Source organism: Trichosurus vulpecula, chromosome 3 (assembly GCF_011100635.1).
Source record: "Trichosurus vulpecula isolate mTriVul1 chromosome 3, mTriVul1.pri, whole genome shotgun sequence".
NCBI classification, from domain to species: Eukaryota; Metazoa; Chordata; class Mammalia; order Diprotodontia; family Phalangeridae; genus Trichosurus; species Trichosurus vulpecula.
Genome location: NC_050575.1, coordinates 40,843,913 through 40,867,406, shown reverse-complemented (window position 1 = coordinate 40,867,406; position 23,494 = coordinate 40,843,913). Strand labels below are relative to the sequence as shown.

General features: G+C 35.2%; 1 protein-coding gene across 6 annotated transcripts in view; it reads right to left on the bottom strand.

Annotated features, from left to right (window-relative positions):
• The window catches only part of RALGAPA1 (Ral GTPase activating protein catalytic subunit alpha 1), a 339,477-nt gene that overhangs the window by 110,606 nt on the left and 205,377 nt on the right, over nucleotides 1–23,494 (bottom strand). For all 6 annotated transcript variants that reach the window (XM_036751008.1, XM_036751009.1, XM_036751011.1 and 3 more), the window contains 3 exons: nucleotides 21,852–21,920; nucleotides 20,293–20,427; nucleotides 19,537–19,720 (listed from right to left, as the gene is read on the bottom strand). In XM_036751008.1, the coding sequence (XP_036606903.1) occupies nucleotides 19,537–19,720; nucleotides 20,293–20,427; nucleotides 21,852–21,920 (388 nt within the window). The remainder of the gene's footprint in view (nucleotides 1–19,536; nucleotides 19,721–20,292; nucleotides 20,428–21,851; nucleotides 21,921–23,494) is intronic.

The following is a 23,494-nucleotide window of genomic DNA, read 5'->3' as shown; positions in this document are numbered from 1 at the left end:
CAGGGCCAGATGGTTTTACACGTCAATTCTATCAAACATTTAAAGAACAACTAATTCCTATACTTTATAGACTATTTGGGAAAATAGGTGAAGAAGGAGTCCTGCCAAATTCTTTTTATGACATAAATATGGTACTAATACCCAAACCAGGTAGAGTCAAAACAGAAAAAGAAAATTATAGGCCAATTTCCCTAATGAATATTGATGCAAAAATTTTAAATAAAATATTAGCAAAAAGATTGCAGCAACTTATCATGAGAATAAATACTCTATGACCAGGTAGGATTTATTCCACTAATGCAAGGCTGGTTCAATATTAGGAAAACTATTAGCGTAATTGACCATATCAACGACAAAACTAGCAGAAACCATATGATCGTCTCAATAGACGCAGAAAAAGCCTTTGACAAAATACAACACCCATTCCTATTAAAAACACTAGAAAGCATAGGAATAAATGGAGCCTTTCTTAAAATTATAAATAGCATCTACCTAAAACCATCAACAAGCATTATTTGTAATGGGGATAAGCTAGATGCATTCCCAATAAGATCAGGGGTGAAACAAGGATGTCCATTATCACCCCTACTATTCAATTTGGTACTAGAAACGTTAGCTGTAGCAATAAGAGAAGAAAAAGAAATTGAAGGAATTAGAATAGGAAAAGAAGAAGCTAAATTATCACTCTTTGCAGATGATATGATGATTTACTTAGAGAATCCTAGGAAATCAAGTAAAAAACTACTTGAAATAATAAACAACTTTAGCAAAGTTGTAGGATATAAAATAAACCCACAGAAATCCTCAGCATTCCTGTACATTACTAGCAAAGCCCAACAGCAAGAGATAGAGAAATTCCATTCAAAGTTACTGTAGACACTATAAAATATTTGGGAGTTTATCTGCCAAGACAAACCCAGGGCCTATATGAACATAATTATGAAACACTTTTCACACGAATAAAGTCAGAAATGGAAAGAATTCAGTTGCTCATGGTTAGGCCGAACTAATATAATAAAAATGACAATTTTACCTAAATTAATCTATCTATTCAGTGCCATACCAATTGAACTCCCAAAAAATTATTTTACAGAGCTGGATAAAATAATAACAAAATTCATCTAAAAGAACAAGAGGTTTAGAATATCTAGGGTACTAAAGAAAAGAAATGCTAGAGAAGGTGGCCTAGCCATACCAGATATTAAACTGTACTATAGAGCAGCAGTCACTACATGGTACTGGCTGAGAAAAAGAGTTATGGATCAGTGGAATAGGATAGGTACACAAGATGGAGAAGTCAATGACTACAGCAATCTACTCTTTGATAAACCCAAAGAGGCCAGCTTCTGAGGTAAGAATTCACTATTTCACAAAAACTGCTGGGAAAATTGGAAAATGGTACAGCAGAAACTGGGCATAGACGATATCTTACACCATATATCAAAATAAAGTCAAAATGGGTTCATGATTTAGGAATAAAGGCTGAAACTATAAGCAATTTGGGAGAGCAAGGAATAGTTTACCTATCAGATTTACGGAAAAGAAAAGAATTCATGACCCAACAAGAGATAGAGAGCATTACAAAACGCAAAATGGATAATTTTGATCATGTTAAACTGAAATGTTTTTGTACAAAAAAAGCCAATGCAACAAAGATTAGGAGGGAAGCAGAAAATTGGGAGAAAATCTTTACAACTAGTGTCACTGAAAAAGGCCTCATTTCCAAAACATACAGGGAACTGAACCAAATCTATAGTAATACAAGTCATTCCCCAATTGAGAAATGGTCAAAGGATATGAACAGGCAGTTTTCAGAGGAAGAAATTAAAGATATCTATGGGCATAAGAAAAAATACTCGAAATCACTACTGATGAGAGAAATGCAAATCAAAACAACTCTTAGATACCATCTCTCTCCTGTCAGATTGGATAAAATAACAAAACAGGAAAATGATAAATGGTGGAGAGGATGTGGGAAAATTGGAACATTGTTACATTGCTGGTGGAGTTGTGAAATGATCCATCCATTCTGGAGAGCAATTTGGAACTATGCCCAAAGGGCTATAAAAATGTTCTTACCCTTTGACCCAGCAATACCACTTCTAGGGTTGTATCCCAAAGAAATCACACAAGTGGGAAAAGGACCCACATGTACAAAAATATTTACAGCAGCTCTTTTTGTGGTAGCTAAGAATTGGAAATCAAAGGGATGCCCATGAATTGGGGAATGGCTGAACAAGTTGTGGTATATGAAGGTAATGGAATACTATTGTGTTACAAGAAATGGGGATGATACGGAGTTCATAACAACCTGGAAAAACCTACACGACATAATGCTGAGTGAGTGAGGCAGAGTCAGGAAAACATTATACACAACCACAGATATATGGATTCTGTGAGGACTACCCCTGACAGACTTTGCTCTTCTCAGTAACATAATGTGCAAAGACAACTCTAAAGGACTCACGATGGAGAATGCTATCTACATCCAGAGAAAGAACTATGAAGTATGAATGCAGATTGAGGCACACTTCATGCTCGTCTTTTTCTCCCCCTTTTTTTCTTTCTTTTGTATTTGTTTTTGGGTTGTGGTTTTTTTTTTTTTGGTTCTGCTTCTTCTTTCTCATGATTCATTCCATTGATCATAATTCTTCTCCACAATTTGACTAGTGTGTAAATTAATTCAATTCGAAGTTATACGTGGAAGTTATATGGGATTCCATGCCATCTTGGGGAGGGAGGGGAGGAGAGAGGGAAGAAAATTTGGAACTCAAAATTATGTAGAACCGTGTGTTGCAAACTAAAAAGAAAAAGAAAAAAAAGGAATAAATAAATAAATTAATTTTAAAAAAAAGAACTTTTTTTGAAAATCAAGAGAGAGAGAGGAAAAATCACAAAAAAAAGAGAAATCCAAAAAAAAATCAAGAAAATTGTGAAAAAAAGTCAACCAACTTGAAATAGAGAACCAAAATGTAAGGAAGAAAATAATTCCTTGAAAACTAGAATTGAGCAAAGGGAAGTTACTGACATTCTAAGACACAAAGAAATAATAAAACAAAATCAAAAGACTAAAAAAAAAGAGAATAAGAAAAATCTAATCAGAAAAAAAACTGATCTGAAGAACAAATTGAGGAGAAATAACATAAGAATAGTCAGACTGCCTGAAAATTATGATAAAAAAATCTTGATACAATATTACAAGAAATTATTAAGGAAAACTGCCCAGAAAATCTAAAACAAAAAGGCAAAGCAGAAATAGAGAAAAAACCACTGATTACCACATGAAAGAGATCCCAAGAGTAAAACTTACAGGAATATCATAGCCAGGGGGTGGAGAAAAGATGGTGGCTGGAAAACAGGGACTCACTTCAGCTCTCCCCCAAATCCCTCCAAACACCTGTAAAAATGGCTCTGAACAAATTCTAGAGCTACAGAACCCATGAAATAGCAGGGGGAAACAGGTCTCCAGCCCAGGACAGCCTGGATGGTTGCTGAGAAGTGTCTATCTCACTGTACTGGGAGTGGAGTGCAGCCCAACATTGGCCATGCAAGGACAGACCAGGCAGGGAGTGGATTGGGTGGGGCAGGCCTCAGGGCCATGAATCACTGAGCTGTAGCAGTTACCAGACTTCTCAACCCACAAACACGAAAGACAACTTAGCAGGTCAGTGGGAAAATGGCTAGATCTGGGTGAGAGAAGTGTGCGGTACCAGCCCCAGGGCAGCAGGTGGCAGCAGCAGGAAGCTCTTGAGGCTGCTTCCAGAGCTCCAGCATCAGCTGCTTCCCGAGTCCCTGGCCCACATGGTGGGAGGAATCAAGTGGCTGATCAGAGTGGGAGTGCAAGGAGTGCTTTGCTGTGCAGAGGCAGGGTTCTCTTCCTTTGCCCTACTTGGATCTGGGTCATGGTCCTGGTTGGTGGTTCTTGGGGGAGGAGAAGGAGCGCTGGTGTGACAGAGCTTGTAATGACTGTGGAAAGGGAGTCCTCCTGGTAGCTACACGGCAGAAAGGAGTACCTGCACCAACAGACCAGAAGAGGAGTATCATACCACCTCAGAATAGAAGTAGCTCTGAAAACAGCAGTGCAAGGCCCCTGAAGCTTGGGACAAAGCACTCTCCACTCTGGAAGCAGTCATACCCTGACAAAAAGCTCAAGGGTGAAGTAGTTGGCTGAGAACATGAACAAGCAGTATAAAAGGACTCAGACTATAGAATCTTTTGTTGGTGACAAAGAAGATCAAAACATACAACCAGAAGAAGTCAACAAAATCAAAGATCCTACATCAAAAGCCTCCAAGAAAAATACAAATTGTTCATAGGGCATGAAAGAGCTCGAAAAGGATTTGGAAAGGCAAGTAGGAGAAGTAGAGGAAAAATTGGGAAGAGAAATGAGAGTGAGGCAAGAAAATCATGAAAAACAAGTCAATGACTTGCTAAAGGAAACCCCAAAAAATACTGAAGAAAATAACACCTTAAAATAGACTAACCCAAATGGCAAAAGAGCTCCAAAAAGCCAATAAGGAGAAGAATGCCTTAAAAGGCAGAAGTAGCCAAATGGAAAAGGAGGTCCAAAAGACCACTGAAGAAAATACTACCTTAAAAATTAGATTGGAGCAAGTGGAAGCTAGCGACTTTATGAGAAATCAAGATATTATAAAACAGAAACAAAAGAATGAAAAAATGGAAGACAATGTGAAATATCTCATTGGAAAAACTACTGATCTGGAGAATAGATCCAGGAGAGATAATTTAAAAATCACTGGACTACCTGGAAGCCATGATCACAAAAAGAGCCTAGACATCATCTTTCAAGAAATTATCAAGGAAAACTGCCCTGATATTCTAGTACCAGAGGGTAAAATAGAAATTGAAAGAATCTATCAATTGCCTCCTGAAAAAGATCCCAAAAAGTAAACACCTAGGAATATTGTTGCCAAATTCCAGAGCTCCCAGGTGAGGAAAAATATTGCAAGCAGCCAGAAAGAAACAATTTGAGTATTGTGGAAACACAATCAGGATAACACAAGATCTAGAAGCTTCTACATTATGGGATCAAAGGGCTTGGAATATGATATTCTGGAGGTCAAAGGAGCTAGGATTAAAACCAAGAATCACCTACCCAGCAAAACTGAGTATAATGCTCCAAGGCAAAACATGGATTTTCAATCAAATAAAGGACTTTCAGGCTTTCTCAGTGAAAAGACCAGAACTGAATAGAAAATCTGACTTTCAAACACAACAATCAAGAGAAGCATGAAAAGGTAAACAAGAAAGAGAAATCATAAGGGACTTCCTAAAGTTGAACCACTTTGTTTACATTCCTACATAGAAAGATGATATTTGTAACTCATGAGATCTTTCTCAGTATTAGGGTAGTTGAAGGGAATATACATACATACATACATACATACACACACATACATATATATGTCTATATATATTCATATATATAGCTCTATCTATAGACAGAGGGCACAGGATGAGTTGATTATGAAGGGATGATATCTAAAAATAAAATAAAATTAAAGGGTTAGAGAGGATTATATTGGGAGAAGGAGAAAGGGAGAGAGAGAATGGAGCAAATTATCTCACATAAAAGTAGCAAGAAAAAGCTGCTATAATGGATGGGAAGAGGGTAGGTAAAAGGGAATGAGTGAACCTTGCTCTCATTGGATTTGGCTTAAGGAGGGAATAACATACACACTCAATTGGGTGTCTTACCCTACAAGAAAGTAGGGGGGAAGGGGATAAGAGAGTGGGGATGATAGAAGGGAGGGCAGATAGGGAGAAGAGGTAATGAAAAGCAAACACTTTTGAAAAGGGACAGGGTCAAGGGAGAAAATTGAATAAATGGAAAAAATTGAATAAAGGGAGACATGATAGGATGGAGGGAAATATAGTTAGTCTTTTACAACATGACTACTATGGAAGTGCTTTGCATAGTGATACATGTGTGGCCTATGTTGAATTGCTTGCCTTCTCAAGGAGGGTGGGTAGGGAGGGAAGAAGGGAGAGAATTTGGAACTCAAAGTTCTAAAAGCAAATGCTCAAAAAAAGTTGTTTTTACATGCAACTGGGAAGTAAGATATACAGGCAATGGGGTACAGAAATATATCTTGCCCTACAAGAAAGTAAGGGGAAAGGGGATGGGTGGAGTGGCCAGACAGAAGGGAGGGCAGACTGGGGAAAGGGGCAATCAGAATATATGCCATCTTGGGGTGGGGGAAGGGCAGAAATGGGGAGAAAATTTGTAACTCAAAATCTTGTGGAAATCAGTTGAAAACTAAAATTATTAAAAATAATTAAAACTGAATTATAATGCAAAAAAAAAAGTCTGAAGGAGTATCAGCCAAGTGTCAGAGCTCCCAGGTTAAGAAAATTTAAACATTGTGAACCTATAAGGATGACACAAGTCCTAGTTGAAGGACCATAGCTATTAGAATATTATATTTTGTAGAGCAAAACATCTGGGGTTGTGACCAAGGGTAACTTATCCAGCAACATTAAGCGTAATCTTTAATGAAAAATAAAACGACATTTAATGAACTGAAACTCTTTCAAGTATCTGTGACAAAAACAGCAGAACTTAAGGGAAAATTCCACATATAACATCCAAGAGAAATATAAAGTAAATGTTAAGAACCAATTATAAGAGACTCGATAAGGTCAAATCATTTACTTCTTACATAAGAAAATATTATCAGTTCTATTATGACTGTAATTTTTATTTTAAATTTTATTATACTTATATATTAGTTTGAAAGAAATGCATGGGCTGAGCTGAGTATGATGGAGTGAGTCTAAAATAAAATAAAAATGTGTAGGGAGAGATAAAAAGGAGCAATTATCTCACACAAATGAGGCAAAAAAGGAAAAACTGATACAGAAGAAGCTAGTAGTAGCAGGGGTAGGGGGTGGGGGGTGGGAGATTGTGCTGAATCCTTACCTTTATCAGGAATGGGTTAAAGAGGGAACAAGTATGTGTGTGTGTGTGTGTGTGTGTGTGTGTGTGTATGTATACACACACATATGTATTTCTAGAAGGGTATAAAAGTCTTTTATATTCAGAAATAAACAAGAGGGCAAGGGGAGAGGGTGAGGGAAGAAGATAAGGGAGGGATTCTTGGAGAGGTGGGCGGCTTAAGGAGGGCAAGGTAGTGGGCAGAAGTAAAGCAGAGGAGTAAGGAGGGATAGGAATAGGATGAGAAGGATAGTGAGGAAAAATAAGGAGATGGAAAATATATAAGTAATTATAGTTTAGAATGTGAATTGGGTGAAACTGCCCATAAAATGCAGATTAAAAATTTGAATTCAACAATATGTTTCTTTCAGGAAATGAAGGATATAAACAAACACAGCAGTTCAATATAAATAACTGAAGTAATATTTATTCTTTATGCGTTGGTAAAGCCAACATTAAAAAATGACAATTTTACTTAACTATTTATGTAATGCCATGCCAATTAAATTACTAAAAAATTATCTGGGTTAGAAAAAGTAATAACAAAGTTCATTTAGAAGAACAAAAGGTCAGGAACTTCAAAGAAACCGGGGGGAAAAAGAGGTAAAGTTGACTTCAAATCATATTATGAGGTGAGAGCACTGTTAAGTGTGAAAATGGATAATTTTGATTACTTTAAATTAAAATTTTCTTTTACCTACACAGCCAAGAATAGAAGGAATGCCAAAAACTGGGGGGGAGGGGGGGACTTTCATAGACAATCTCTCAGATGGAATGGGATTGGGTTGGAATATTGCTGTGGTGTAGGAAATTTTGAGCTGGTCAAGAAGATGCTATTCACCTTCAGAGAAACAGATGATAGGAGGAAATAAGCATAGTACAGTCTTTCATATATGTGTATGTATATCAGTATGTTTATAGATATCTATGTGTATACGTGTGTGTACACATGTATACACATACACATACATACAGACACACACACACACACACACACACACACACCTCTGCACCTAATTGTAGCCTGGGGGAGGGTAGAAAGAGGGGAAAAAATAAAGTAAAAAGTACACAGCACAGAACAAAAGAAAACCTACAAGGAAGCCAAGAAAAGCTTTGAAAACAATGTGTAGTATTTATTGTACAGTTTTCTTGAAATGGAAATTTACTGCTTTATATTGAATGCTCTCATGTTCTGCTGTCTGCATACCAATTTTTTTCTATTCTTATTTTGTACTTAAAGTTTAAAATAAATTTAAAACCTTAAAAAAATAAGGAAGAAAAAAAGAATATTTCAGGTACCTCTCTAACCATCAAAAAGATGCAAAGGCAAAAGGCATTGATAAATTAGGCTAAAGATAGTACATATATTTCATTTTGAGTTATACTTAAACTCCTTTGCTTTTCAGATTAAACAATCCCATTGCCTTTGGTCGTTTTGGGTGGGAGCAATAGTCTTGTGCTATTCAATTTTTCTAGATATTTGATGATTTTTCTTTTGGTCAAGTGAAGAATTTGTTGTTTGTCACTGGACTTATGGAACTTAGCCACTACGTACCTTGGAGTTTGAAACAGTTTTTTTGTTATACTTTTTTTGGAATTGTCCAGTCTTTCAACTGATGTTTTGTTTTCAGTATTTATAAGTTTTGGGTAGTTTTCTTATATTATTTCTTATATATGGAATTCAAGTTTTTTCACTCATCATGGTCTTCTAAAAGGCCTATGATCCTCAAGTTGTTTCAAGGCATTGTCTTTGGGATCATTGTGTTTTCTCTGAGAGGTTGTGCTTCTCTACATTACTGCTTTTTGCTTCTCTTTTTCCAATTGTTCTTCATTTTGGTGTATTTTTATTCACACTCAATTGTCCTCTCTTTCATATCTTTGGAGAGACTCACTATCATCTATTAAAATTTTTCTGTCCTACAAATTATTTTTGCTGTGCACACCCTAAATTATCTCAAGATTCTGATTTCTCTCTTGAACTACTCTGTCCCTGCTCTTGCGAACCCAAAGGGTGCTGTTTCATCAGGTTTAATTCCCTTTGTTTTGCAATATTTATTTAGAGAAGTTTGTAATATCTTGGATTTTTGGTAGTCATTTTTCCAGAACTTCTTTTTAATATTTTCACTTTTGACTAATCAATGGGTTCTTAATTGAATTTTCTTCCTCTTAGATCTCTGACAGTTTTAGCCCAAATTTCTTACATTCCCCAGCTGTTCACATTCAGAATCCTTCCCCATACTTATGGTGGATTGGCCTCTGAGGCTGCACCACAAAGTTGTCTCAGCCCCCTTCCACATTGGGAAATTCACTTTCTACAAAGAGTCTATGAAAGGACAAGATGGGTACTACCTGGCTTCCAGTCCCCATTCCTTTAGGTCCAGTGTAATCAGCCTGCCAGTGTAGCTATCTGGCTTAGCTCCTTCAGATCTTTAATTCTCTGTTTTAAATCAGTGTCTGTTGCTTCCCACAGGATTGGGGGTAGGGCAAACAATCTGGACAAAATTTCTCCTGCCTTGGGGTTCCCCAACCTATGGGCTGTGCTAAAAAACAGGAAACCCCATTCACACACTGTCCTTTTCCCAACCTCCATGTGTCTTCTGGCACTTTATGCACTTGTTGACTACAAGGGAAAAGTAGAAATGAGGTATGTTCTCAAGGGATTCAAACAGGAGGGAAATCCCTGATTGTGTACAAGCCAATGGGTCCATTTGTGACTAAAGCATGAAGGCTCATGGAGGAGGAATGTGGCATATGTGCCTTCAGCTTTGGTATTCTCCACTACGAATTTCTATGGTTTGCTTTCTTGTCCAGTGGACACTGCACCAATTGCTTTACCAGTGGCATATAATTCCTGTTTTGGAGGATTTTTTTACTTAGTTGGGACTGAAGAAAACACTGGTCCTCTCTTTTAATAACATGAGCTAGAATTCTTCTCTTACTTTCTTCTTAAACCCTCTTCACTCTCAATTTTGACCTCATCATTCAACTTAAACTGCTCTAAAGTTACCAGTGAGCTCTTAATTATTAAACCTATTGCCCTCTTCTTGATCTTTATTCCTTTTTACCTTTCCTACAGCATTTGATAATTGTTCTTCTTCTGGATGACCTTCTCTTTGGTTCTCATGACTCTACTCTCTCATTTCTCACTTAAACTGCATGACCATTCCTTTTCCTGAATCTTCATCCACACCATCTCCACTAGATATAGTAGGTCCCCAAGGCTCTGTCCTGGGTCCTCTTCTCTTTTCTCTTTATATTTTCTTACTTGATGACTTGGTCATTTCCCATGGGTTTAATTAGTATCTCTAAGCAGATGATTCTCAGATCTATTTCTTCAGCCCTCATTGCTCTATTGAGCTCCAAGTTATTTGTCAACTATTACATGGGACATTTCAAACTTGATGTCCCTCACACACCTCAAACTAAACATTATCCTTCCCTCTCCCAAACATACCTATGGCTGTCAAGAACAATACTCTTCTTGCAGTCTCGCGAGTTCACACCAATGTCATTGCTGTCATCATCCACTCCTCTCTCTCAGTCACCCCACATTTCCAATCGCTTGTTAAATCTTCTAGTTTCTTTCTCTTCAGCATCTCTCATATAAATTCAGTCACACAGCCACAACCCTACTATAGCACTCATCAATTCTTGCCTGGACTACTACAACAGTCTTCTAATTGGTTTCCTTCTTTCAAATCTCTCTCCTCCCAACTCCATATATTTCACTTCCCCTCAATGCATTCTACAACACATGGCCTACTTCCTATCTCTTACACATGACGTATCAAATCCTTCTCTATGTTAGAATGTTCTTCTTCCCAACCTAAGACTCTTAGGATTCCTGGTTTCCTTTAAAAGTCTATTTAAGTACTTCTTCCTCCAAAGAGGCCTTTTTCCAGTCTACCCAACTACCAGAGTCTTCTTAAGTTCCCTTCCAATTAGTATCTACATCCTGGGCCATCTCCAGTCCTCCTGGTGAATATCAGGCCACTGGACCCAGATGGCTCTGGAGGAGAAAGTGAGGCTGGTGACCTTGCACAGCCCTTCCTCACTCAAATCAAAGTCAACTGCCAGTTATGTCATCATTTCCCTGATGTCATAGTCCTCTTCGAGAATGAAGGACAAACACAACAACAACAACACAACAACTACTCATCCTGTACATACTGGTTTATAAATTTATCAAAACTCCTGAAGAGGACTGTTTTTATTTTTTATTTATATCTCTAGCATTTAACATAGAACTCAATAAGTTTTCTAATTGATCAAAGTAGTTTTTAAAAAGTCAGAAAAATAGACAAGTTGACTATATAAAAACAAGAAAAAAAGCCCATGGAAAACAATCGTGATATATGATACATTCGGGATGGTTTTAAGTATACCTAAAAGCTCTTTCCTAGGCCCCACACTATTTTTTCATTTCTATCTCTCTCTGTTACTTAACATGTCTAAAACATAACTCAACTTTCTCATCCACTACTCTCACCTTTCATACTTGCCTATTTATGGCAAAGGCACTACACCATTCTTCCAGTCTTCCAGGTACATCACCTAGGCACTATCCTCAAGTCCTTACTCACCCTCATTCCATATTATCCAATCAGTTTCCAAATCATTTCTATCTCCACAATATTGCTCACATTTAGTTGCTTCTTAGTAACTCACACAGCCACCATCGCAATTCAAAACCTCATCACCTTTTCTCCTTGATTACTGCAATGGCTAATTGGTCTCCCTGTCTCAAGTCTTTTTCCCATTCCATTTCCTCCTCCACAGTGATGCACATATTGGACTATTTTTGCTGTTCAGTCTTTTGGGGCTTGTCCAACTTCCTGACCCCATGCCTCCCCAGAGTTTCCCTTCAGCATCAAGAGAATCCTCTTCTGCTTAAGCATCAAGACTCCTCTTCTCCTTAGAAAATAGGAGGCCATCCTAAATAGGAGCTACCACTCTACTACGGGCAACTGCCATACTATCACACCAAGCTCTACTTACACTGAGCCCACAGCATCCCACTCTCACATTTATCTAGCTGTAAAGAATATCCTTTAACTTTTTTTATGTCTTATGTGTAGGTTTCCTTCATATTCTCTACCTTAGTATAGATGCTGGGTTACCCATAATCACTTATTTGAAGAGGACTTTGCTGCCAAATGAAGAAAATGAAATGTGCAGGAGAAACTGAAAAAATCTCATTTTTAAACTCTTTGAAATCAGAGTACCTTTGTTCTAATTGTTGTAGTGAGTATTGCTCATTTAATCAGTTTATAAAACTCTCAAGTTTCCTAATATTCATCATTTCCTACTGCATACTGATAATCCATTACAACCATAAAAAATAGTATTTTTTTAGCCTTCCCCCAATCAATGGGCACCCACTTTGGCTCCATTTATTTACCATCACAAATAATATATGTCTATAGTAACTGGTTAGCATCTTATAAGTTTTGTTTCTTGTTTTCTTTTGTTTTTACCTCTAAAAATACATAAGAAAGCCTCCCCCTTTCCTCATAACTCCTCCGTAGATAAAGGGTTTATTTAGACCAAGGGGTGGGGAACTTGTGGCCTCAAGGCCATATATGGCCTAAGAGGGTTTGTTCTGTGAAGCTTGGATTCAGTTGAAGTGGTGCAGGTTCCCCACCCTTGATCTAGACCCAAATGGCAACATAAAACCTAGGATCAAAGATATTTTTATCTTTTTATCTTCCACATCTCCCTTATTAGTTAACTTTTAAGTCAATGGAGAAGCATTAATAATTCATACTCTCATTCCTCTCAACCAGTTTCTGTACTCAGAAACCTAAAACAGAGATCTAGAAGCAAAGGCTTTGAATAATATATTGCTCCTTACTAATCATGACCTTGGAACTGTTCCTTACTTGAGAAAGAAGGAACATCTTTAACAAGCATCACCAGGGCAGGGACTCTAGGGACTCTAGTCAGCACAGAATCACTTCATCTCTTTATTCTCTACTGAAGTATAAGTCCTTACCTGGGTAGACTTGTAACTTTCTCAGTCTCTGCTCTTCCACCAATATAATCCCTATCCCTTATGGAACTCATGTGGTCTGGGACTGGCAAACGGACTACAGTGGCCCTCTACCAAATAGCTACAATGTCCATTTTGCCCTCACTGTCACTAGTACCTTCTGAAGGTACGGCAATGCCATGCTGACCTGGAACCACATATATCTTCCCCATTTCTCTTTTCTGAAGGAACCACTGAACTTATGCAAGATCATCTACTGCTTTCATTTAGGCTATTACTCTCAGGTAACAGGCCTCACTGAGGGCTGAAACAGATTTTGCAAAGATCAGCTCTGTTTGTTGGTTCCTACCTTTGCCAAACAGACTGACTTTCTTGTGTTGTCAGGGTTTATCCCTATTCACCACTAGCTCAAAATAAGGAAAACCTAAAGCACAATAAATCTTGTTAATAACAAAATAAGTAAATAAATGAATAAATAAATAAGACATGATTAAAAAAGAAACAGTTTTTATGTTAAAAATGCAAAAAATTAGAGGAATAAAAGGACTTCTCATCCATGTTAATGCTTGACAGTGCCTCAAGGCAATGTAGTTTAATAGAAAGAGTCCTGGAATTAGAGACAGAGGTCCTGCTCTACTACTTACTGCCTGTATGACTATGGGTAAATTACTTAAACTCTGTGAACATTAGTCTGTTGCATCAGGTGATTTCTGAGGTCCCTTCCATTTCTAAATCAATGAATGAGTAACTTTTTCTTAATAATACCAAAAGCATGTAACTAGCACGATTTGTAAGAGAGAAACAATGGAAGCTCTCCTGTATTTGGGAAGTAAAAAAAAATGTCCATTGTAACTATTATTATTTGATAGTGTTAAAAATGTTAACTGTAACAATAACACAATAAAAAGAAAATGAGGAAACTGAGGTAGACAGGATTAAGTAACTTTCCCAGGGCCACACAGCTAGTAATTGTGTGAGGCCAGATTTGAACTCAGGAAGAGTCTTCCCGACTCCAGGCCCAGCATGCTTTCTACCGTGCCACTTAGCTCCCTAGATCTGACTATAGTATTCCCTTACTGAAGAAATACCAGTGGCTCCCTACTGCTTCCAAGATAAGAAACAAAGTTATTTCTATTTGCAGACATAATGATAATACAATCAACAATAATATTAATTACTAGTAATTATTAGTAACTTCACTAAAGTAATAAGATACAAAATAAATCCACAAAAGCAATTATCATTATATGCATTACTATCAAAACACCAGAGGAAGAAATAGAAAGAAAAATTACATTTAATACAGAATTAAAATACATAGAACTAATAATAATAAATAATAATAACATAACTACTAGAACACCTATTATGTTCTCCAAATATTTAATTGGAGAAAATAAATTTTCATGGCCCAGATACGGTTAAATAGCTTACCCAAGGCCACATTTTTACATAGTAATTTCCTGAGCTAGGATTAAAAACCAGATTTGGTTATTACAAATCAAGCACTCTTTTCACTATGTCATACTGCCTTCAGAATATTAAAGAATATAATGAATAAGTAGTAGACTGTAAAACCTTAAAAACACTAAATTTGAGAGAATGACAAAGTTTAAAATTTTCAAGAACATACTGTTCAAATCAAAAAACTAATTCTCTCCACAAATACTGAAGAAGTGGTCATTCAGTCTTCTTTGAAGTTATCCAGGGAGGAGGAAGCCATTGATACGTGAGGCAGACCATTCCATCTTTAGATCTAATTGTTTGTAAAATTCCTTATATCAAGCCTAAATTTGTCTCTTCCACCCAGTAGTCCTAGTTCTGCACTTTGAGCTCAAGAAGAATAAATCTAATCTTGTCCACCTGGTAAGGCTTCAAATACTTGAAGCCAATAGACTTCCCCTAAGCCTTCTTTTCTTTTTGCTAAACATCTATACTTTCTTTGCCAATCCTTAGATATATAAATATACAGATCCTCTGGCAACATGACTGTTCTGCAATGGATACTCTCCCATTTTATCAAAATCTTTCCTAAAATGGGGCACAAAGGACTGAACATAATACTTTTTAAGTGTTTCAATCAATCAATCAATCAATCAATAAACATTTATTAAGTGCCTAGTATCTGCCAGGCTCTATGCTAAAAGTTGGGGATACAAAAAGAGTAAAAGAACATCCCTGTCCTCAAAAAGCTTACAGTTTAACCAGGGCAACAACATGCAAAATAATATATAAAAACAATTTACATACCAGGTAAATAGGAAAATAATTAACAGAGGGAGGACACTAGGAACTAAAAAGGGTTGAGGAAGGCAGAGGCTGTGATTTTAGTTGGGACCTAGTCAGCGCAGAGTAGGGAGGGTATTCTCTGTATAGGAGACAGCCAGAGAAAATGCTCAGAGGCAAGAGATAGAGAACCTTGTTCATGGAAAAGTCAGGAGGTCAGTGTCACTGGATTGAAAAGTACAGGTCAGATAGTTAAGGTGTGAGAAGACTGAAACGGTAGGTTATGAAGGGCTTTGAATACTCAACAGAGCATAATCAGGTCAGAAAATCAGCTTATTGCTGGCCACTGTCACTCTTAATTTAGCATAAGATCCTATTAGTTTTCTTTGACTGTTATTTAACTTTTTATTCTTATTGCACTTACAATTCACTAAAACCACCCATTCATTTTTCAGACAAACTGCTGTCTAGTTCATGCCTCCCCTATCTTGGATTTGAGGACTTTTTATTTAAACCCAATTATAAGACTTCATATCCATCTATCCCTACTAAAATACAAAATATACAAGTAAATAGCAACAACATCAATAATTATAAAAATCATGTAGAAACAGATTAGAAAGGAAATTAGATCAGTAAAATATATTAAGACCTAAAAACATGTGCAGAAGAGTTTAATGTTTGATAAATCTAAGAACAAACTCCTGGGATTCTTATTTAACAAATACCTCTGGAAAAATTGGAAAGCAACCTGGTGAAAAGGTTTAAATCAGCATCTTATCATAGTAAATTTCAAATCAAAAAACAATCTAAACATAAAAAGCCATGATGTAGTATAAGAGAATGAAAGTTCTATCTTTCAAAATTATGTGTTGTGCAAAAAGATACAGCAGAGATCTCAATAACAGACACTGGTTTCCTTGCTGTTCCATAAAAAAGACATCTCAACTCTCAGCACCAGACACTTTCTCTGGCTGTCCCGTGTCTGGAACATTCTCCCTCTTTGTTTCTTAATTCTTTCTGCAATGTCCAGGCTTCCTTGAGTCCCAACTAAAATCCTGTCTTTTACAGAAAGTCTTTTCCAACCTCTCCTAATTCTAATGCCTTCCCTCTGTTGATCATTTCCTATTTATCTTGTATATAAGCTTGCTTTGTATCTTGTTGTCTCTCCCATTAGGTTGTAAGCTCCTTGAGTGCAGGGATTATCTTTTGCCTCTTTTTGTATACCTGGCACTTAGCACAGTGCCTTGCACATAGTAGGCACTTAAATGCTTATTGGACTGAATTATTAAATAGATAATTCTGATCACATACAATTAAAAAGCTTTTGCAAAAACTAAAAATCAAAGTAGGTAGAATTAGAAGAAAAGATCTGTACTAGGGGAAAATTTTGCATTAATTATCTAATAAAAGACTAACATGCATACTCTATAGGTTACTGACATAAGCCAGCTCACAGTTTTCAAAAAGAACAAATGCAAAATGACAGTAACTATTTGAAAAAATATTCAAAGTTAGATTGATTTCTCTTTTCTTCTATGTACTTCAGCAGGTGACTTATTCTGAGCAGCGGAGCTGTTTGCAGAACATATAAATTCTCCTTCTGAATAAGGAAAAACAATGTAATAGAACTAGATCAGAGAAATGTGAAAAATTCCTGCTTTTTGTCCATGATTGCATAGCAATCCAGAGAAAATCACTGAAACTTTTTGTCCCTCAATTTTCTGGCTATTTGCAAAATGAATTCAAATGTTCTTGCAGAAGGCTCAGCAACAACAAAAATATTTATTTTGTTACTAATTATTATTTCTGGAAATGGTCATTAACTACTAGCCCCCACATGAATATTAAACAGTACAATACAGTTAAGTGATTGTGTTCGGTAGCAATCTATGAAACACAAGGTTTAAAATTTGCTTTTTTTTTCAAAATATAACAAGCTGCTTTCTAGTTACGTCAGTAACTGAGCAAGTTGCTTGTACAAATTACCAAAATATTCCAGCTTTCTAAAAAACAAATAACCATGCTATACTATTAATCTTTTCCCCATAAAGTATAGATAGAAGAAAACAAGCCAAGTCAAACTTTTAAAAATTATATGACTGAATTTTCCTTTAACAATTTGTCTGCTTAGGCACGTTAACAGTACAGTTTAAATGTTACTTAACAAAAACAGCACTTCATAAGTGGAATATGTACAAACATACATACATACACACATATATATGTATATAATAGAGATAATTTTATTACTTAAACTCTTTAGATTTTCAAGCCATAAATTTTTTTTTAATGTTATACAGCTTCCAAACTCAGGCACTCAGAAATGGATATGGATCAAAACAATAGAGCTGGAAGAGACTTCAGAGTTCATCTGATCTAACTCCCTCATTTAGAAATGAAGAAAATTGAGATCCAGGGAAAACAAATGACTTTCCTAAGGTCAGAGGCAGGATTTGAATGCTGGTCCTCTGACTCAAAGAGTCAGTACTTTTTCCAGCATACCAAGTTTAATTTGAAGATTCAAGAAGAAATTCTAAAGGAATAAACCTTGTAAGGAAATCCAAAATGCAGATATCAATACTACAAAGGTTTTGCATAGCAGGCATTCATTTAATAAAGTCTATTCAGTGTTGTCTTTTGAGATTGTTAAACAAATCCCATAGCATTTGCTATAAACCCATAATTACAGATTATTATGGCTTACAATGCAGGAAGGCATAAAGAGCTGCTGTGATTCACTACAATGTAATAGAACACGTAGAGGAAGTTAATTTTCGTTGATGTTTTAAATAGTGGCTTTGCATAATATATAGGTGAAACTATAATTAGAAGAGAATAATCTCTGTAGCCTCTTTTATTCTGTCTCTGAACATGATGACTTTTTGCTAATAACACCACTACTACTTGACAAAAAGGAACTACAGCTACATTCTTCATTAAATTTAATAATTATAGCTACTCCTGCCAAGAGTTCTCAAATCAAATTCATTCAGTGCAATACTGAGCTTATTGGGGACAGCAATCTGTTTAGAATTCTTTGGCCAAAAAAGCACTTGAGGATGATGAAGCATGCCTTGGACAAGGGCATAACGATTAGCCATTTTCTCTATATTAAAAAAAACAACGAACCAACCCCCCCCACACTCCCAAAAAAACCAACCCAGAACATAGTCACTACAGAACACAAATCACCTGCTGTTAGTACAGGCCTATTAAAAAAAGGTTCTACATTTATCTGACCTTTAATACCTTTAAGGTAATCTAAATGCTTCAGCTCAATAGAGGTCAAGCATGGTACTAAGTATCAATATTAAATGCATCTATGTCAACAGTTTTCTCTTCTGTGTGATAATGGCACAATATATTTTATATGAAATTCTAGAATTGTCTTGTTAGATACTTAAATTCAATTAAAAATATTTTAATTCTAGAAATGGTCTTAACATTCTTTGGAACAAAAATTAAATGTTCTACCCACTTAAACTACAGAAAACCATTTTTTTTCCCTTGGCTAGAAAACTATTTTCCCTCATACATTTATCCTTTGTTTTTAAGTAACATCAGATTCAATGGTTAATTTTAATTTTGCAAAGCTAATCTAAGAGATCACTGTAAAGTTGCCTATGACAGTTATGGTCTGTGTTAATTAATTATGTACTGCTTTAATGGCATTATCTTCTTTTTTAATGTACTAAAGTATTATTTAAATCTTTATTATCTAGATATATACATAGCTAGATAGGTTTGTTTCGCAAAAAAAATAATTATAAGATCCTGGAAAGAATTATAACATACATATCTTCGCATCTCTTATATTGACTAGCATGGTTCCTTGAACATTCTACATAAATGATACATACATCTTTGCTGATTTATTTGATTTGAAGATAATCATAAGTTCTTCATAAGTAAGATATCTGCTACATAGATTACTATTTATCAAATAAGTTTATATAAAGACTCAGATTCAAAAAAAGGAATTATCTTGGGTATTTAAGATTATGAAGGCTATGGGCAAATTACTTACCCTTTTCATTCCACTCTAGGAAATAAGTTACAGAGGAGTTGGTGATCTGTATTAGTGGAATAACTTTCTATATCATCCTATATTGGTGAAATCACAGATGTAGGCAAAAACCAAACAAAAAACCTAAAACCTAAGAATACGCATGGTAACTTCTACTTTAACTATCATCTTTTGAAGTTATGTTTCAAAATAACAAATTCAAGCTATAACATATTTGTGTTTATCACTTAATATGGCCAAAAAATTTCATTCCCATTACTCCATCCCCTAAAATTGTGTAGTGAGGAAACACTAAACAAGTCTGTTCTGAACACAATTCAACATTGTTACCTTCTGTGACTGGCTGGAGTTTTGAAGATCGTTCTGAATCAGGGGAATGAAGAGGTTCAGGCTCTTTCAGACTTTCCAAATGCATGAAAGGATCATAATCAATTGAAGCCAAATCAGAGAGGCTTAGGGGAAAATACTTAGGATTGCTGAAACATTGAGCTCCATAAACACACCCATGAAGAACCTAAAAGCACAGAAAATCAATACGCCATGTTTTATTTTTCAACTTAAGTATTAAAAAAAGAAAAAAAAGAAGCAAGTTTCTAAGAAAATTAAACTTGGTTGCATGTAAGATGATAGAATTTGGTTATAAGGAACCTTGGATATCATCTAGTTCTATCCTCATCTATCTATCTATCATCCTCAAAACTGTCTCCTGGTTTTAGAAATAAGGAAAATGCTAAAGGGTAGAGAGGTTAAATATTTCCCAAAATTCTCCAAGTAGTAAGTAATAGAATTGAGTGGAACTCTAACCTATTTATGTATGCCACATGCCAAATTTTTCCCTCGTCCCCCTCTTAAAAACTTTTTCAGTTCCTTAAGTCAACAAACTTATTAAGCAAGGCAAAAAGGATCACTTCAAGATAATAGGAGTGAAATTTAACTCATGCCTCTAGTATCAAATAAGAACCCAAATTCTCAAAATTTTAGCAAAAAATAGGAATTTAAAATTCTCATAACTGCAAAACAAATCTTTGTTTACCTAGATCTAAATGTAATATACTGTGGCTACCAAAAAAATTCAAGCAGGAATACCTTATAAATACAATTGAGGACAGACTTTTCTGTTTTATCATTTTCAGCTCCTGTGGTATGAACTGGCTGGAGTAGAGTCTTTAAAGGCAAGGCCATGATCCAGTCCAATAAACACAAAAGTAACGATACCACCAACTGTAACAGAGGATTTTATTCATTATACATTCCATGAATAACAGGATCATGATCAGTTATTCTCTAGTTCACAGTTTCATTAGTGAAGCTTCAGTCTTCAGCAAAAATAAGTCCAGCATCAAAAAGAATATATAGAAAGAACTGAATTTTAAAAGTTCAGGTAAGATGAGTAAAAATGGATTTCATTTAAGACAATAAAATAAAACATTAGAATTTTAAAGCTGTCTACATTTAAAGCTGTAAGAATATTAAAACAGATAACCATCAATCAATACACAAGAATTTATTAAGTACCTACTATGTGCCAGGCAGGTACTATGCACGGGGGATACAACATAGATACACGTAATACATACATATATGCACATATGTACATGTGTATGTACAGAATAAATACATGCAGAACAAATAAAAATAAATATAAAGTAGTTAAATACAAGGTGAGGATAGGTGCTATTAGAGGGGGAATTAGGGAAAGCTTTGTGTAAAAGGTAACACTTAAACTGTATCATGAAGGAAGTCAGGGATTCTATAAAGTAGAAATGAGGAGAGAGTGCATGAAAGTATGGAAAACAGTGCACAGGCATGGAGGTGGGACATGGAAGGCCATGTATGAATAACTGAGAAGTACAGTTTGGCTGGATGCAGAATGTGGAAAGAGGAATAACATAGTGAGAATAAATAGACTGAGAAAGAATGGGATGCTCTATTAAGCCTACCAAGGCCATTTATCTTAAATATTTTTCTTATGTGCTTGTCTTTGCCATGTTGATTCACAAATACCAAGTCTCTTTGGAGGAAAAAATAAATTTAAAAAACTATTTCCAGCATTTTTTTAAATGTAGCTTATTTTCACCAAAGAAACTATTGAATACTGGCCCATTTAAGTTTTAAACAACTGAACTTAAAAATATTTTTACCTCCACCCAATATGGAACATGAAATGATAACCTCCATATAGCAAATTATATTAAGAAGATCACAGCTAATATTATAATCTTGGAAACTAAGTAGAGTAACTTTTTGGTCTTCAGAATTACAATTCAGACTCAATGTGTACTTGATATATTGGTATTTCTAGATAGAAATGTCTAATTTAACACACCAAGTCAACATACCTATTCCCTAAAAGTCAGTATTTTAAGGAATGTGTCCTAAAATATAGTCCAATTTATTACAAATTTCTAAACAATGCTTTATAATTTGAACACTTTATAAAACAGATATGAACAAAAACTTTGAAACAAAATCAACTATTTATTAAAGAGAAACTAAACTATATTAATATATTATAAAATGTTAGTATATATTGAACATCACATATTTATAGGAGGATGAGCCCACATCCACAAATATATAAAGTATTTGTAAAAATAAATACTTAAAACATTATAACATATTAAAAATTAGCTGTGTTTAATTACCCGCTTGTCAATTTCATAAGATGAGGCTTCTGTACTGGGTAAAAGGTGAGTTACAGTGGCTATCAGTATCTATAGGCAAAGAAAAAAATTATTTTTCTTTTAAAATCTAATTAATGAAAATCCTTCAAATCACAATTATTTAATATTATAATTGATATATATATTATAATTGATCATTAATATAGGCCATAATTATACTGGCGTTCAATCACTTCAAATATAATTTTTAAAAATGGCAATTTTCATAAACACCTTCAAATTTCAAACATATAATCTATTTTTGGAGTTCCACACAAATAAAACATACACAAACAAAATTAAACAAAGTACAGATACCATCTAAAATCACTAAAATTATCAAAGTGTAAATTAATTTTTTTATTCAGTCATTTTTCAGTAGTGTCTAACTCTTCATGACCCCATTTGGGGTTTTCTTGGCAAAGACACTGGAGTGGCTTGCCATTTCCTTCTCCAGTTCATTTTATAGATGAGGAAAACTGAGACAGACAGCATTAAGTGATTTGCCCAGGGCCACACAGCTAGTGTGTATCTGAAGCCATATTTGAACTCAGAAAGATGAGTCTTCCTGACTCCAGGCCCAGCACTCTATCTATTGTGCCACTTACAGCAATAATGTAAAATTAATTTTACATCAATATATTTCCCCCAATATTAAGTTGTAATGCCATAAAAAAGGACTACTGGTGAATTAAAAAAAAAACAAAAACAAAAAATGAAATGCCTCAAACGATCACTCCCTCACTTACAAATAACTACCCCACATCATTCAACTTTTTCATTTCTGTTGGACATATATATTCACTGGGCCTGGTTTCCTCTAGTGGGTTCAAGTTTTAGAGGTGAATTTTAAAAAGTTTTGTACATTTCTGCTTCATTGCAACTGACATATCTGGGAGAACATAGTACATTTATGAATTCACAAAGTATACTGCCTTGATATCTATGATTTTTAAAAAAGATATATTTCCTGTTCTGTAATTAGGTAACCATTAGTGAACTGTTTCAGTATTTTGTGTTTTAGTTCTCCATCTAAATTTGTGGAGATAATAATTCTTGCTTCCTTCTCTGCATAGTCTGACTGTATTTAGTGAAATGGAAAAACTGATTCAACAAAAAATTTACATTACAATGCAGAATAATCTGCATATAGGCCACATTTTAAAATGATTCCACCTCTTATATGTATAAATCTTATTCAAATCTCAAGTGGACACCATCACTATGTATTATAGAGAATATCTGACCCAAAATATTAATCACCTTTTTTGGTGAAAATTCTAAGATATGAAGCTGAGAAAAGTATGTGAATTGCCACCCAATTGGGAGAAGAACTTCTCTCTCTACAAAAATGTAAATGGTCAACTTATATAGCAGTGATGGAGTCAGAATACATGTTCAGAAAGGTAATTACAATTATTTGTGTAAAATTTACATTTATAACTTCCATGCATGTACTTAACAGTCAATAATTGTTAATAAGCAAGCAATTTAAACCTGAACGATTAGCTATGAACCCAGAGAACTGATGAAATTGCCCACCTCATCAAAGAGAAAAGATGGAATAACACAGAATGAGGAATACATTTTTGGACCTGGCCAATGTGGGAATATGCTTTACTTGA